General features: G+C 47.2%; 1 protein-coding gene across 1 annotated transcript in view; it reads left to right on the top strand.

Annotated features, from left to right (window-relative positions):
• PDPK1 (3-phosphoinositide dependent protein kinase 1) overlaps positions 1–14,747 on the top strand; it is a 215,568-nt gene that overhangs the window by 120,170 nt on the left and 80,651 nt on the right. The window contains exons 5-7 of the mRNA XM_063934575.1: positions 3,776–3,920; positions 5,446–5,543; positions 12,202–12,277. Of these exons, the coding sequence (XP_063790645.1) occupies positions 3,776–3,920; positions 5,446–5,543; positions 12,202–12,277 (319 nt within the window). The remainder of the gene's footprint in view (positions 1–3,775; positions 3,921–5,445; positions 5,544–12,201; positions 12,278–14,747) is intronic.

Raw genomic sequence — 14,747 nt, 5'->3', positions numbered from 1 at the left:
CTGCCGTTTGGGTTATCCACGGCACCGAGGGTCTTTACCAAGGTAATGGCCGAAATGATGATACTCCTTCGCAAGAAGGGAGTTTTAATTATCCCGTACTTGAACGATCTCCTGATAAAGGCGAGGTCCAAAGAATAGTTGGTAGTGGGGGTAGCACTTTCTCGGGAAGTGCTACAACAGCACGGCTGGATTCTCAATATTCCAAAGTCACAGCTGGTCCCGACGACACGTCTTCTGTTCCTGGGAATGATTCTGGACACAGACCAGAAAAAAGTGTTTCTTCCAGTGGAAAAAGCCGAGGAGTTGTCATCTCTAGTCAGAGACCTCCTAAAACCGGGACAGGTGTCGGTACATCAATGCACACGAGTCCTGGGAAAAATGGTAGCTTCGTCGAAGCAATTCCATTCGGAAGGTTCCACGCAAGGACTTTCCAGTGGGACCTGTTGGACAAATGGTCCGGGTCCCATCTCCAGATGCAACAGCGGATAACCCTGTCGGCAAGGGTGTCGCTGCTGTGGTGGCTGCAGAGGGCTCATCTACTAGAGGGCCGCAGATTCGGAATACAGGACTGGGTCCTGGTGACCACGGATGCCAGCCTTCGGGGCTGGGGGGCAGTCACACAGGGAAGAAATTTCCAAGGACTGTGGTCAGATCAGGAGATTTCGCTTCACATAAATATTCTGGAGCTAAGGGCCATCTACAATGCCCTAAGCCAAGCAAGGCCCCTGCTTCAGAACCAGTCGGTACTGATCCAATCAGACAACATCACTGCGGTCGCCCATGTAAACAGACAGGGCGGCACAAGAAGCAGGAGGGCAATGGCAGAAGCCACAAGGATTCTCCGATGGGCGGAAAATCATGTGTTAGCACTGACAGCAGTGTTCATTCCGTGAGTGGACAACTGGGAAGCAGACTTCCTCAGCAGGCACGACCTCCACCCGGGAGAATGGGGACTTCATCCAGAAGTCTTCCAAATGCTGGTAAACCGGTGGGAAAGACCACAGGTGGACATGATGGCGTCCCGCCTCAACAAAAAGCTAAAAAGATATTGCGCCAGGTCAAGGGACCCTCAGGCGATCGCTGTGGACGCTCTAGTAACACCGTGGGTGTACCAGTCGGTTTATGTGTTTCCTCCTCTGCCTCTCATTCCCAAGGTACTGAGAATAATACGAAGGCGAGGAGTGAAAACTATACTCGTGGTTCTGGATTGGCCAAGAAGAGCTTGGTACCCGGAACTTCAAGAGATGCTTTCAGAGGACCCTTGGCCTCTGCCGCACAGACAGGACCTGCTGCAGCAGGGGCCCTGTCTGTTCCAAGACTTACCGCGGCTGCGTTTGACGGCATGGCGGTTGAACACCGGATCCTGAAGGAAAAGGGTATTCCGGAGGAAGTCATTCCTACCCTGATCAAAGCCAGGAAGGATGTCACCGCAAACCATTATCACCGCATTTGGCGAAAATATGTTGCTTGGTGTGAGGCCAGGAAGGCCCCAACGGAGGAATTTCAACTGGGTCGATTCCTGCATTTCCTGCAAACAGGGGTGACGTTGGGCCTCAAATTGGGGTCCATTAAGGTCCAGATTTCGGCCCTGTCGATTTTCTTCCAGAAAGAACTGGCTTCCCTGCCTGAAGTTCAGACTTTTGTCAAGGGAGTTCTGCATATTCAGCCTCCTTTTGTGCCCCCAGTGGCACCTTGGGATCTCAATGTGGTTTTGGGGTTCCTGAAATCACATTGGTTTGAACCACTTAAGACTGTGGATTTGAAATATCTCACGTGGAAAGTGGTCATGCTGTTGGCCCTGGCTTCGGCCAGGCGTGTGTCAGAATTGGCGGCTTTGTCCTATAAAAGCCCTTATCTGATTTTCCATATGGATAGGGCAGAATTGAGGACTCGTCCTCAGTTTCTCCCGAAGGTGGTATCAGCGTTTCACTTGAACCAGCCTATTGTGGTGCCTGCGGCTACTGGGAACTTGGAGGATTCCAAGTTACTGGACGTAGTCAGGGCCCTGAAAATTAATGTTTCCAGGACGGCTGGAGTCAGGAAAACTGACTCGCTGTTTATCCTGTATGCACCCAACAAGCTGGGTGCTCCTGCTTCTAAGCAGACTATTGCGCGCTGGATTTGTAGCACTATTCAGCTGGCGCATTCTGCAATAGGACTACCGCAGCCTAAATCTGTAAAAGCCCATTCCACAAGGAAGGTGGGCTCATCTTGGGCGGCTGCCCGAGGGGTCTCGGCTTTACAACTTTGCCGAGCTGCTACTTGGTCAGGGGCAAACACGTTTGCAAAATTCTACAAATTTGATACCCTGGCTGAGGAGGACCTGGAGTCTCTCATTCGGTGTTGCAGAGTCGTCCGCACTCTCCCGCCCGTTTGGGAGCTTTGGTATAATCCCCATGGTCCTTACGGAGTTCCCAGCATCCACTAGGACGTCAGAGAAAATAAGAATTTACTCACCGGTAATTCTATTTCTCGTAGTCCGTAGTGGATGCTGGGCGCCCATCCCAAGTGCGGATTGTCTGCAATACTTGTAAATAGTTATTGTTACACAAATCGGGTTATTATTGCGAGCCATCTGTTCAGAGGCTCCTTTTGTTATCATACTGTTAACCGGGGTTCCTATCACGAGTTATACGGTGTGATTGGTGTGGCTGGTATGAGTCTTACCCGGGATTCAAAATCCTTCCTTATTGTGTCAGCTCTTCCGGGCACAGTGTCCTAACTGAGGCTTGGAGGAGGGTCATAGGCGGAGGAGCCAGTGCACACCAGGTAGTCCTAATTCTTTCTTTAGATGTGCCCAGTCTCCTGCGGAGCCGCTATTCCCCATGGTCCTTACGGAGTTCCCAGCATCCACTACGGACTACGAGAAATAGAATTACCGGTGAGTAAATTCTTATTTTTAATTACTTTGAGTTCTGCCCTGTTTCTGATTTTTTTTTTTTTTTTTTGTGTCCTCATCTCAGATGTGTAATTCTCACTGAGTAGCTTTTAGGGGCAGATGTATTAAGCCTGGAGTAGTGATAAAGCAGTGATAAGTGCAAAGTGATAACGCACCAACCAATCAGCTCCTAACGATACATTTACATATTGGAGCTGATTGGCTGGTGTGTTATCACCTTGCACTTATCACTGCTTTATCACTTCCCCAGGCTTAACACATCTGCCCCTTAGTACCCAATGTCGTTTAAACTAGGCAAGTCCAAATGCCACAGCCACACATTTGGCATGTTGTTTTTGTTAATTTGCAGTTTTAATTCTGTTGTGAGATCAGTATAGGTCATTCCCCTGAGTCCAAGACACACAATTTGCATGAGTACATTGAATGCCCCTGAACACAAGTAACATTGCCAGTGGGTATAGGGTCTTTGTAACAAATTGGGTTCCTTTTCTGACCCTTTTTCATGGGTAGTACTAGGTTTATGTATACTATTACAACAGACGAATGTGATCCGACTAGGTATGAGACCTTAATGTCATGGGATGAATATGGTTCTAAATATTGTGCCAGTGGGTGCTTAGAAAGTATCAGCTGGACTTATGTTCCACTGTTACATTATGGGTTACTGCTGCAAGCTCCTCCACATTCTTTCACTTGGCCTAGACTCTATTATGATCTTATGCTGTTAATAAAAAATAAATTAAATGCTGCCACTATATTGATGAGAATTATCCATGTCATAGCCTGTAGCCTACCTGCAATTTACTTCTGCTCAAACTGGTCCCAAACGACAGATGGTAAAGTGTTATACGTATTGTTTCTTAACACTGCCTGCAGACTTTGGCCTCAGCTATGCTAAGAATGGCGAACTATTGAAGTACATCAGGAAGATTGGTTCATTTGATGAAACATGCACCCGGTTTTATTCTGCTGAAATTGTGTGTGCTCTAGAATATCTTCATGAGAAGGGAATTATTCACAGGTGAGATGTGTGCTAACAGTGGGCACATAAAAAAAAGAATTGGTCAGATTCCAAGTTCACCCACTATTACTTGTAACTGTAAACAGAGGCGTGGGAATGTTTTGTGGTGGGGGGGCATAGTAAAATATACATTTTGGCGCCCCCTCCCTTCCCCATGTGGGGAGCGCTTACCTCTGGCTCCCCGCGGAGACTCTTATTGTAAAAAAAAACAAAGAAAAAATGGATAGAATGCGCTGACAAACTATAATTAAAAGGAATTTTTATTATCCATAAGACATAAAGTTAATAGCTCCTGATAAACTTCCTAGCTGGTACCAAAAAAGAATTGAATACTTTTTTGTTAACATTATTCCGCATTTACACATGTAATATATTCACATACATAAAAAATAAAAAGATATAATAAAAAGTCTCTTTCACATCATTGTAAAAATGTAACTGCAGTATTGGTAATTTAGTATCCAAATGGCAGATGGTAAAAAAAAAACTTTCACGAAACAATGTCGCAGGTTTACCCTTGCCAGACAATGATCTCTTAGTGGCAGTCTAGTTCCGTTTATAAAGTTCTTTTAGAAAGAAAGCTGTCATGCAATGCAGAATTTGATTAAAACATGGCCATGTTAATTATAATTTATTACCCCGTCCGTTTTGCTGAAATGGGAACAGCTACTGCACTCCAGGTTCTGGATCTTTAATCCTTTTTAACAAGCCTTGTCTGGAGATGTGAAGACGGTCCCCGTCATGTGCATCAAGCTCTCAGAAAACGGTCCCCGTCATGTGCATCAAGCTCTTAGAAGGGGGTCTGACCAGCTGGTGGTCAGTCGAGAGTCATTTCCCTGCCTTCAGTGTCTCTCTGCAGCTTCCTCAGGCAGTATTACTAGTATTAATTGGGCGCCAGGAGATACGGGTATCATCCATTTTTCCTACTGTAAAAAGACTGTTGCCACATGTCCTGTCCTGGTTGGCTGTTCACTTCAGGGATGCATTACTGGGAGGAGGCGTGGCCATGCTGGGACATCCCCGCCTCCCACCCAGTAATGCATCAGTGGTGAAGAACAGGACAGGACAGGGGGCAACACACTGCGGTGCCGGTGGCAGACTTAAAGTACAGTAGGAGTCTTAGCGGGGATCCGGAAGTAAGCGCTCCCCAGCGCCTGCGCCTCTTTCAAGTTTAGAGGGGGGGCCTTGACCCCCAACCCCCCCCCCCCCCCCCTGTTCGGACACCACTGACTGTAAGTGTATTACCATATGACAATATGAAAAATTGTGTAATAAGCAGTGTTGCATTGTAATTGTTTATTGGGTGTATTTTGTGCTTCAGCTATTTTGCTACACTTTCCAGGCAGGGCATGCTAGTATCTGTTGTCAGGGCATGCTAGTATCTGTTGTTCAGCTGGTGGTCTAGATGTTGTCTGGTAATGACCTTGATTAGAATGTGCTCCAATGACATCAGCAGGTGAAGGGTTGGTCTTCGTTTATCTTCTATGTTACTATTGTATCAAAATTGCTATTTGCTTTGTTTCAGAGACCTGAAACCTGAGAACATTTTACTTAGTGAGGACATGCATATTCAAATTACAGATTTTGGGACCGCTAAGGTTTTATCGTCAGACAGCCGGCAAGGTGGGTGATGTCACTTTGTTCATTTATGTTACCGTCCAAAGTGCAGCTACAGTATTACCAGAGTTTCCTAATCTGGTTCTACTGACTCACTAAGACAGTCCCAACACCTCTGTACAATCTTCAGGCAATGATGTACCTTCCTTACCACCTGCTCCTTTTCCCCTTCAGCAACTCTGACATTGTGTGCTTACCCATACAATGGGTACAGGATTATAGTGAGCTGTGGTGCTTTTCCACTGCATCTCACCACTGCCTGCTGGTTCTAGTTACAGCGAGTTGCTCTACCCTTTCCTCTGCACTTATCTCTCCCTGTCTGATGTTTTACTGCTGTGTTTCTATTTATGATTTGTACTCATTGCCCTCACGTGATGCTTTACTGTGTATTTTATTTATGCTGTTTACTTTTATTGTTTTGGCCTGCCTCTTGTTCCGTGCTGTATACATCTTGTGGTGCCTGATATGTAAAAAATGCACTGAAGAGCAATTTCTTGTGCCTGGTACACAGTAGGCATGTGGCATTCCTCTATACGGGCGCCAACAAACCTACCTGTTTTGTCAGTTCAAGCCAGACCTGGCCACACTATGGTGGCAGACATGCATATGTTTGGATATTATCATAGAAGAATAGGATGGATGGACAGGAAGGTTTTGGGATGTGAAGGTTTTATAAGAAAAAAAATGAGGATTTATAAATGAACTATACACAGATTAAGACATTGCTACACTTTTCTCTGACGTCCTAAGTGGATGCTGGGACTCCGTAAGGACCATGGGGAATAGCGGCTCCGCAGGAGACTGGGCACAACTAAAGAAAGCTTTAGGACTACCTGGTGTGCACTGGCTCCTCCCACTATGACCCTCCTCCAGACCTCAGTTAGAATCTTGTGCCCGGCTGAGCTGGATGCACACTAGGGGCTCTCCTGAGCTCCTAGAAAGAAAGTATATTTTAGGTTTTTTATTTTACAGTGAGCTCTGCTGACCACAGGACCCGACCTCGATGTTCGGTCCCGGAGCCGCGCCGCCGGCCCCCTTACAGAGCCAGAAGCAAGAAGTGTTCCGGAAAATCGGCGGCAGAAGACTTCTGTCTTCAACAAGGTAGCGCACAGCACTGCAGCTGTGCGCCATTGCTCCTCATGCACACCTCACACTCCGGTCACTGATGGGTGCAGGGCGCTGGGGGGGGGGCGCCCTGAGGGCAATATAATACACCTTGGCTGGCAAATCATCACAATATATAGTCCCAGGGCTATATATGTGATAAATTACCCCTGCCAGAATCCATGAAAAAAGCGGGAGAAAAGTCAGCCGAAAAAGGGGCGGGGCTATCTCCCTCAGCACACTGGCGCCATTTTTTCTTCACAGTGCAGCTGGAAGACAGCTCCCCAGGTTCTCCCCTGTAGTTTTCAGGCTCAAAGGGTTAAAAAGAGAGGGGGGGCACTAAACTTATAGGTGCAATATGTGTATACAAGCAGCTATTGGGGGAAAAATCACTCAGTTATAGTGTTAATCCCTGCATTATATAGCGCTCTGGTGTGTGCTGGCATACTCTCTCTCTGTCTCCCCAAAGGACTTTGTGGGGTCCTGTCCTCAGTCAGAGCATTCCCTGTGTGTGTGCGGTGTGTCGGTACGGCTGTGTCGACATGTTGGATGAGGAAGGTTACGTGGAGGCGGAGCAGAGGCCGATAAATGGGATGTCACCACCTGTGGGGCCGACACCAGAGTGGATGGATAGGTGGAAGGTATTAACCGACAATGTCAACTCCTTACATAAAAGGCTGGATGACGTAACAACTGTGGGACAGCCGGCTTCTCAGCCCGCGCCTGCCCAGGCGTCTCAAAGGCCATCAGGGGCTCAAAAAATGCCCATTACCTCAGATGGCAGACACAGATGTCGGCACGGAGTCTGACTCCAGTGTCAACGAGGTTGAGACATATACACAATCCACTAGGAACATCCGTTGCATGATCTCGGCAATGAAAAATGTGTTACACATTTCTGACATGAACCCAAGTACCACATAAAAGGGGTTTTTTGTTTGGGGAGAAAAAGCAGCCAGTGTTTTGTTCCCCCATCAGATGAGTGAATGAAGTGTGTAAAGAGCGTGGGTTCCCCCGATAAGAAAATGGTAATTTCTAAGAAGTTACTGCTGGCGTACCCTTTCCCGCCAGAGGATAGGTCACGTTGGGAGATATCCCCTAGGGTGGATAAGGCGCTCACACGTTTGTCAAAAAAGGTGGCACTGCCGTCTTGGGATACGGCCACTTTGAAGGAGCCTGCTGATAAAAAGCAGGAGACTATCCTGAAGTCTGTATATACACACTCAGGTACTATACTGAGACCTGCATTTGCCTCAGCATAAATAGTGCTGCTGCAGCGTGGTCTGATACCCTGTCAGATAATACTAATACCCTAGACAGGGATAATATTTTGCTAACATAGAGCATATTAAAGACGTCGTCTTATATATGAAGGATGCACAGAGGGATATTTGCCGGCTGGCATCCAGAATTAATGCAATGTCCATTCTGCCAGGAGGGTATTAGAGACCCGGCAGTGGACAGGTGATGCTGCCTTTAAAAGGCACATGGAGATTCTGCCTTATAAGGGTGAGGAATTGTTTGGGGATGGTCTCTGGGACCTCGTATCCACAGCAACAGCTGGGAAGAATTTTTTTTTAACTCAGGTTTCCTCACAGCCTAAGAAAGCACCGTATTTTCAGGTACAGTCCTTTCGGCTTCAGAAAAGCAAGCGGGTCAAAGGCGCTTCCTTTCTGCACAGAGACAAGGGAAGAAGGAAAAAGCTGCACCAGACAGCCAGTTCCCAGGATCAAAAATCTTCCCCCGCTTCCTCTGAGTCCACCGCATGACGCTGGGGCTCCACAGGTGGAGACAGGTGCGGTGGGGGCGCGTCTCGGGAACTTCAGGGACCAGTGGGCTTGCCCACAGGTGGATCCCTAGGTTCTGCAAGTAGTATCACAGGGATACAGGCTGGAGTTCGAGGCGACTCCCCCTCGCCGTTACCTCACATCAGCCTTGCCTGCTGCCCTCGGAGAAAGGGAGGTAGTACTGGCGGCAATTCACAAGCTGTACTTCCAGCAGGTGAAATCAAGGTACCCCTCCTTCAACAAGGCCGGGGTTACTATTCCAAAATGTTGTGGTACCGAAACCAGACGGTTCGGTGAGACCCATTCTAAAATTGAAATCCTTGAACACTTATATACGAAGGTTCAAGTTCAAAATGGAATCGCTCAGGGCAATTATTGCAAGCCTGGAGAATTTCATGGTATCACTGGACATCAAGGATGCTTACCTGCATGTCCCTATTTACCCTCTTCACCAGGAGTACCTCCAAATTGTGGTACAGGATGGTCATTACCAATTCCAGACGTTGCCGTTGGTCTGTCCCCGGCACCGAGGGTATTTACCAAGGTAATGGCCGAAATAATTATCCCGTGCTTGGACGATCTCCTTATAAAGGCGAGGTCCAGGGAGCAGTTGTTCGTCGGAGTAGCACTATCTCGGGAAGTGCTACAACAGCACGGCTGGATTCTGAATATGCCAAAATCGCAGCTGGTTCCTACGACGCGTCTACTGTTCCTGGGTATGGTTCTGGACACAGAACAGGAAAAAAAGGGTTTCTCCCGGAGGAGAAGTCCTAGGAGTTGTCGTCTCTAGACAGAGACCTCCTAATACAAATACAGGTGTCGGTGCATCAATGCACGCGAGCCCTGGGAAAGATGGTAGCTTCTTACGAAGAAATTCCATTCGCCAGGTCCCATGCAAGGATCTTCCAGTGGGATCTGTTGGACAAGTGGTCCGGGTCGTATCTTCAGATGCATTGGCGGATAACCCTGTCTCCAAGGGCCAGGGTGTCGCTGTTGTGGTGGCTGCAGAGTGCTCATCTTCTAGGGGGCCGCAGATTCGGCATACAGGACTGGGTCCTGGTGACCACGGATGCCAGCCTTCGAGGCTTGGGGGCAGTCACACAGGGAAGAAACTTCCAAGGACTATGGAAAAGTCAGGAGACTTCCCTACACATAAATATTCTGGAACTAAGGGCCATTTACAATGCCCTAAGTCAGGCTAGACCCCTGCTTCAACACCGGCCGGTGCTGATCTAGTCAGACAACATAACGGCGGTCGCTCATGTAAACCGACAGGGCGGCACAAGAAGCAGGATGGCGATGGCAGAAGCCACAAGGATTCTCCGATGGGCGGAAAATCATGTGTTAGCACTGTCAGCAGTGTTCATTCCCGGAGTGGACAACTGGGAAGCAGACTTTCTCAGCAGACACGACCTCCACCCGGGAGAGTGGGGACTTCATCCAGAAGTCTTCCAAATGATTGTACACCGTTGGGAAAGGCCACAGGTGGACATGATGGCGTCCCGCCTCAACAAAACGCTACAAAGATATTGCGCCAGGTCAAGGGACCCTCAGGCGATAGCTGTGGAAGCTCTGGTAACACCGTGGGTGGACCAGTCGGTGTATGTGTTCCCTTCTCTGCCACTCTTACCCAGGGTAATGAGAATAATAAGAAGGAGAGGAGTAAGAACTCTACTCATTGTTCCGGATTGGCCAAGAAGAGCTTGGTACCCAGAACTCCCAAGAAATGATCTCAGAGGACCCATGGCCTCTGCCGCTCAGACAGGACCTGCTGCAGCAGGGGGCCTGTCTGTTCCAAGACGTACCGCGGCTGCGTTTGACGGCATGGCGGTTGAACGCCGGATCCTGAAGGAAAAGGGCATTCCGGAGGAAGTTTATCCCTACGCTAATTAAAGCTAGGAAAGAAGTGAACGCAAACCATTATCACCGCATATGGCGGAAATATGTTGCGTGCTGTGAGGCCAGGAAGGCCCCAAAGGAGGAATTTCAGCTAGGTCGATTTCTGCACTTCCTACAGTCAGGGTGACTATGGGCCTAAAATTGGGTTCCATTAAGGTCCAGATTTCGGCTCTATCGATTTTCTTCCAAAATAGAACTGGCTTCACTGCCTGAAGTTCAGACTTTTGTTAAGGGAGTGCTGCATAGTCAGCCCCCGTTTGTGCCTCCAGTGGCACCGTGGGATCTCAACGTGGTGTTGGATTTCCTGAAGTCGCATTGGGTTGAGCCACTTAAATCCGTGGAGCTACGATACCTCACGTGGAAAGTGGTCATGCTGTTGGCCTTGGCGTCGGCCAGGCGTGTATCAGAATTTGCGGCTTTGTCATGCAAAAGCCCTTATCTGATTTTTTATATGGATAAGGCGGAATTGAGGACTCGTTCCCAATTCCTTCCTAAGGTGGTATCAGTTTTTCATGTGAACCAACCTATTGTGGTGCCTGCGGCTACTTGGGACTTGGAGGATTCCAAGTTACTGGACGTAGTCAGGGCCCTGAAAAGTATGTTTCCAGGACGGCTGGAGTCAGGAAAACTGACTCGCTATTTATCCTGTATGCACCCAAAAAGCTGGGTGCTCCTGCTTCTAAGCAGACTATTGCTCACTGGATCTGTAGCACGATTCAACTTGCACATTCTGCGGCTGGACTGCCGCACCCTAAATCTGTACAAGCCCATTCCACGAGGAAAGTGGGCTCTTCTTGGGCGGCTGCCCGAGGGGTCTCGGCTTTACAAATTTGCCGAGCTGTTACTTGGTCGGGTTCAATCATTTTTGCAAGAGTCTACAAGTTTGATACCCTGGCTGAGGAGGACCTAGAGTTGCTCATTCGGTGCTGCAGAGTATTCCGCACTCTCCCGCCCGTTTGGGAGCTTTGGTATAATCCCCATGGTCCTTACGGAGTCCCAGCATCCACTTAGGACGTCAGAGAAAATAAGATTTTACTCACCGGTAAATCTATTTCTCGTAGTCCGTAGTGGATGCTGGGCGCCCATCCCAAGTGCGGATTGTCTGCAATACTTGTTTATAGTTATTGCCTAACTAAAGGGTTATTGTTGAGCCATCTGTTGAGAGGCTCAGTTATATTTCATACTGTTAACTGGGTATAGTATCACGAGTTATACGGTGTGATTGGTGTGGCTGGTATGAGTCTTACCTGGGATTCAAAATCCTTCCATATTGTGTCAGCTCTTCCGGGCACAGTATCCTAACTGAGGTCTGGAGGAGGGTCATAGTGGGAGGAGCCAGTGCACACCAGGTAGTCCTAAAGCTTTCTTTAGTTGTGCCCAGTCTCCTGCGGAGCCGCTATTCCCCATGGTCCTTACGGAGTCCCAGCATCCACTACGGACTACGAGAAATAGATTTACCGGTGAGTAAAATCTTATTTTTTCGTAGATGCAGAGAAAATACCAGCATTGTAAATAGTTATACATTCATCTCTTATGGGCCCTACACACTAAGCGATTACACCGAAAGATCTGAACGATCTTGTTCATTAATAAACAAGATATCGTTCATATTTTTCAGTGTGTATGCACCAACGATGAAATCTCGTCCATACTAGCATGCAGGGCTATGGGGCGGGTGGCGGGGGGAGTGAAGAAACTTCACTAACCCCCCCCCCCCCCCCGCACGCCGCCGGGTCATGTGTCAGCCGTTTCAGCCATCGGGCACCTCGGCGGCATATCCACTAGTGTGTAGGGACCATTAATATTGACATTAGGCAAACATAAATGGTAAAGTGCTCACAAATAATTTTTATTTTGATTGCTACTGTTTACAGCCCGGGCAAATTCATTTGTTGGAACAGCACAATATGTGTCTCCAGAGCTCCTCACAGAGAAATCAGCTTGTAAAAGGCAAGTATTACTTTACTCGCAGATTTTCTTTATATTTTCCTCTGTTTTTATAATGGATGTAGTGAAAATCCTATTTATGGGCATGACCTGAAGGAACTAGTAGGAGAGAAGTGAGTGCATGCTGGGTCTTGGGGGTTGGCCCTTCCTTCCCTGCTGCTTGTATGCCACCTGTGTACAGGTGATGGAAGTCACAGTAATGATTGCCTCGTCAGAGCAACCAGTTATAAACCGTGACTGTGAACAGATTGAAATGACTGATTTATAAAAAAGCATCCACATATCACTGCAAAGCCTCATTTTGAGCAGCCCTTATTCTATTTTCTAATGGCAAACTCTTGTTAATCCAGCCTTAATTAGTCATGTTTAAATGTTTATTGGGTATTAGACAAACCACTGCAATTGTTCTATCACCGCTGAAACCCGTCATTCTGTTCAAAAAAGCAATTGAATTGTGTTACTGTACCTTTGGTTGTACGCTACAGGATTGCATTGGTATTTCTACAGTTCTATTACAGGTTAAAAAATGGTCAAAACAAAACCGTTTTCTCAAGCAACACATCTGTCTGTTTAGAGAAATTAGGGCTATTTCATACAGAGGCAATAAATCTCATACAGAAGTATCCACTACATTCTTGAGAGAGAAAGACATACTGTGCGAGATTCAAATGTTATCCTGCCGGCAGCCACTAGATGGCACCCAAACGGAGCTATTAAATTGTAGCTCAGTTCTGGCGAGATGGCCGCCGGTGTCTGCATTTCAGCTTGCACCACTGGGGGTGGCAAGCTAAAATGCAGGAGAAGTGACCATTTTGGGCGCCCAAAGGGCACTTTTCGCAATCAGGCCCAGCACTTTGGTTGGGTTTATCCTTTTTACGCGACTATACCCGACCTTTATGGGCGTGATTAGTGTGAAGAACAAAAAACGATTGAATTGCGCCCTGCAATCTCCCGTCACTTTAAACATGAGATCGCAGGTGCAAAACAATATAATATTGCCCATTGAATCTAATCAACATAAAGAAGTGGAAATGCACAGGGTAAGAAGTACATCAGAGTCAGCAGATTGAGAACAGACATCTTACAGGTCTTATGTTGATGGCTTTCTTTAATACCCCCCTCCCTCAAATAGCAGTGTCGTCTGCCACAGTAAAAAGACAACTCTGTAATGTTGGCATTCTAGGTAGATTTGCGCAGGAAAAGACATACTTGAAACTGACAAATAAGAAAAGAAGGTTAAATGGGCAAAATCTCACAAACATTGGATTAGGGCTTAGTGCAAGAGTGTTATGGGCAAATGAGTATAAAGGCCATACTTGCCTACCTGACCCTTTCCATGAGGGAGAAAATGCTCTGTTCCTGGACTTTCCTGGTAATGTATGATTGCCATCACCTGTGGTGAAACACCTTTGTTATCAATTACCCAGCTCACCACAGGTGATGGCAATCATACATTACCAGGAAAGTCCAGGAACAGAGCATTTTCTCCCTCATGGAGAGGGTCAGGTAGGCAAGTATGATAAAGGCCCATACACACGGTGAGATTCGGGCTAACCCCGATTCTCACTATGTGACAGGGGCTAGGTCGCCATCGCAAGCACATAATGAGTGTGCTTGCGGTACGGACTATGTGCGATTTTGGCTAAGTGTCAATTTTGCCTATCTCTTCTATAGAGATAGTCAAAATTTACTTGCTTGCACAGTCTATCTAGGCCATACTTGCCTACCTGACCCTCTCCATGAGGGAGAAAATGCTCTGTTCCTGGACTTTCCTGGTAATGTATGATTGCCATCACCTGTGGTGAGCTAGTTAATTGATAAAAAAGGTGTTTCACCACAGGTGATGGCAGTCATACATTACCAGGAAAGTCCAGGAACAGAGCATTTTCTCCCTCATGGAGAGGGTCAGGTAGGCAAGTATGATCTAGGCTTGCGATGCTCGTCGAATCGGGATCGCAAGGTGACTTTCACCTTTCGATCTGCACTAACTTTTCTTACAATTTTGACTATATAGTCAAAATCGTAAGAAATTATCTCACCGTGTGTATACACCATACGTTTCAGGTGTTTAGTTTGAGAGATGCACAGTGTAAGGAGGAGTGCTTGATGCCATCTTTCATGCATTGTGAAGGAAGTTAATGGTATGGGGCTATTTGGGTGCAGGCGAGGTGGGAAATTTGCAGTGTGCAAGTAGTAATGAACTTGAAAGTTTAGCACCGTTTTATAACCTCATGCCATACCCTGTGGTAGGCGCTTAATTGGTGCAATGTTTTTCCAATAATTTTAATTCGAGCTAACAAAACAAATACAGATGACAATAATATAGTACATGTAATGCTATGATTATCTGGCCTATCCGCTGCTAATAAACAAAACAAGTGTTCCCAGGCATGGGGTATAAAAATGGCTGAAGACCAGCTCACATACACATGAAGTTACCATGTCTTCCCTGGGTGTGAGGATCTGGTTCAGT

The sequence above is a fragment of the Pseudophryne corroboree genome, chromosome 7, assembly GCF_028390025.1.
Source record: "Pseudophryne corroboree isolate aPseCor3 chromosome 7, aPseCor3.hap2, whole genome shotgun sequence".
NCBI classification, from domain to species: domain Eukaryota; kingdom Metazoa; phylum Chordata; class Amphibia; order Anura; family Myobatrachidae; genus Pseudophryne; species Pseudophryne corroboree.
The sequence above is the reverse complement of the archived record's forward strand: the minus strand, read 5'-3'. Positions and strand labels throughout refer to the sequence as shown.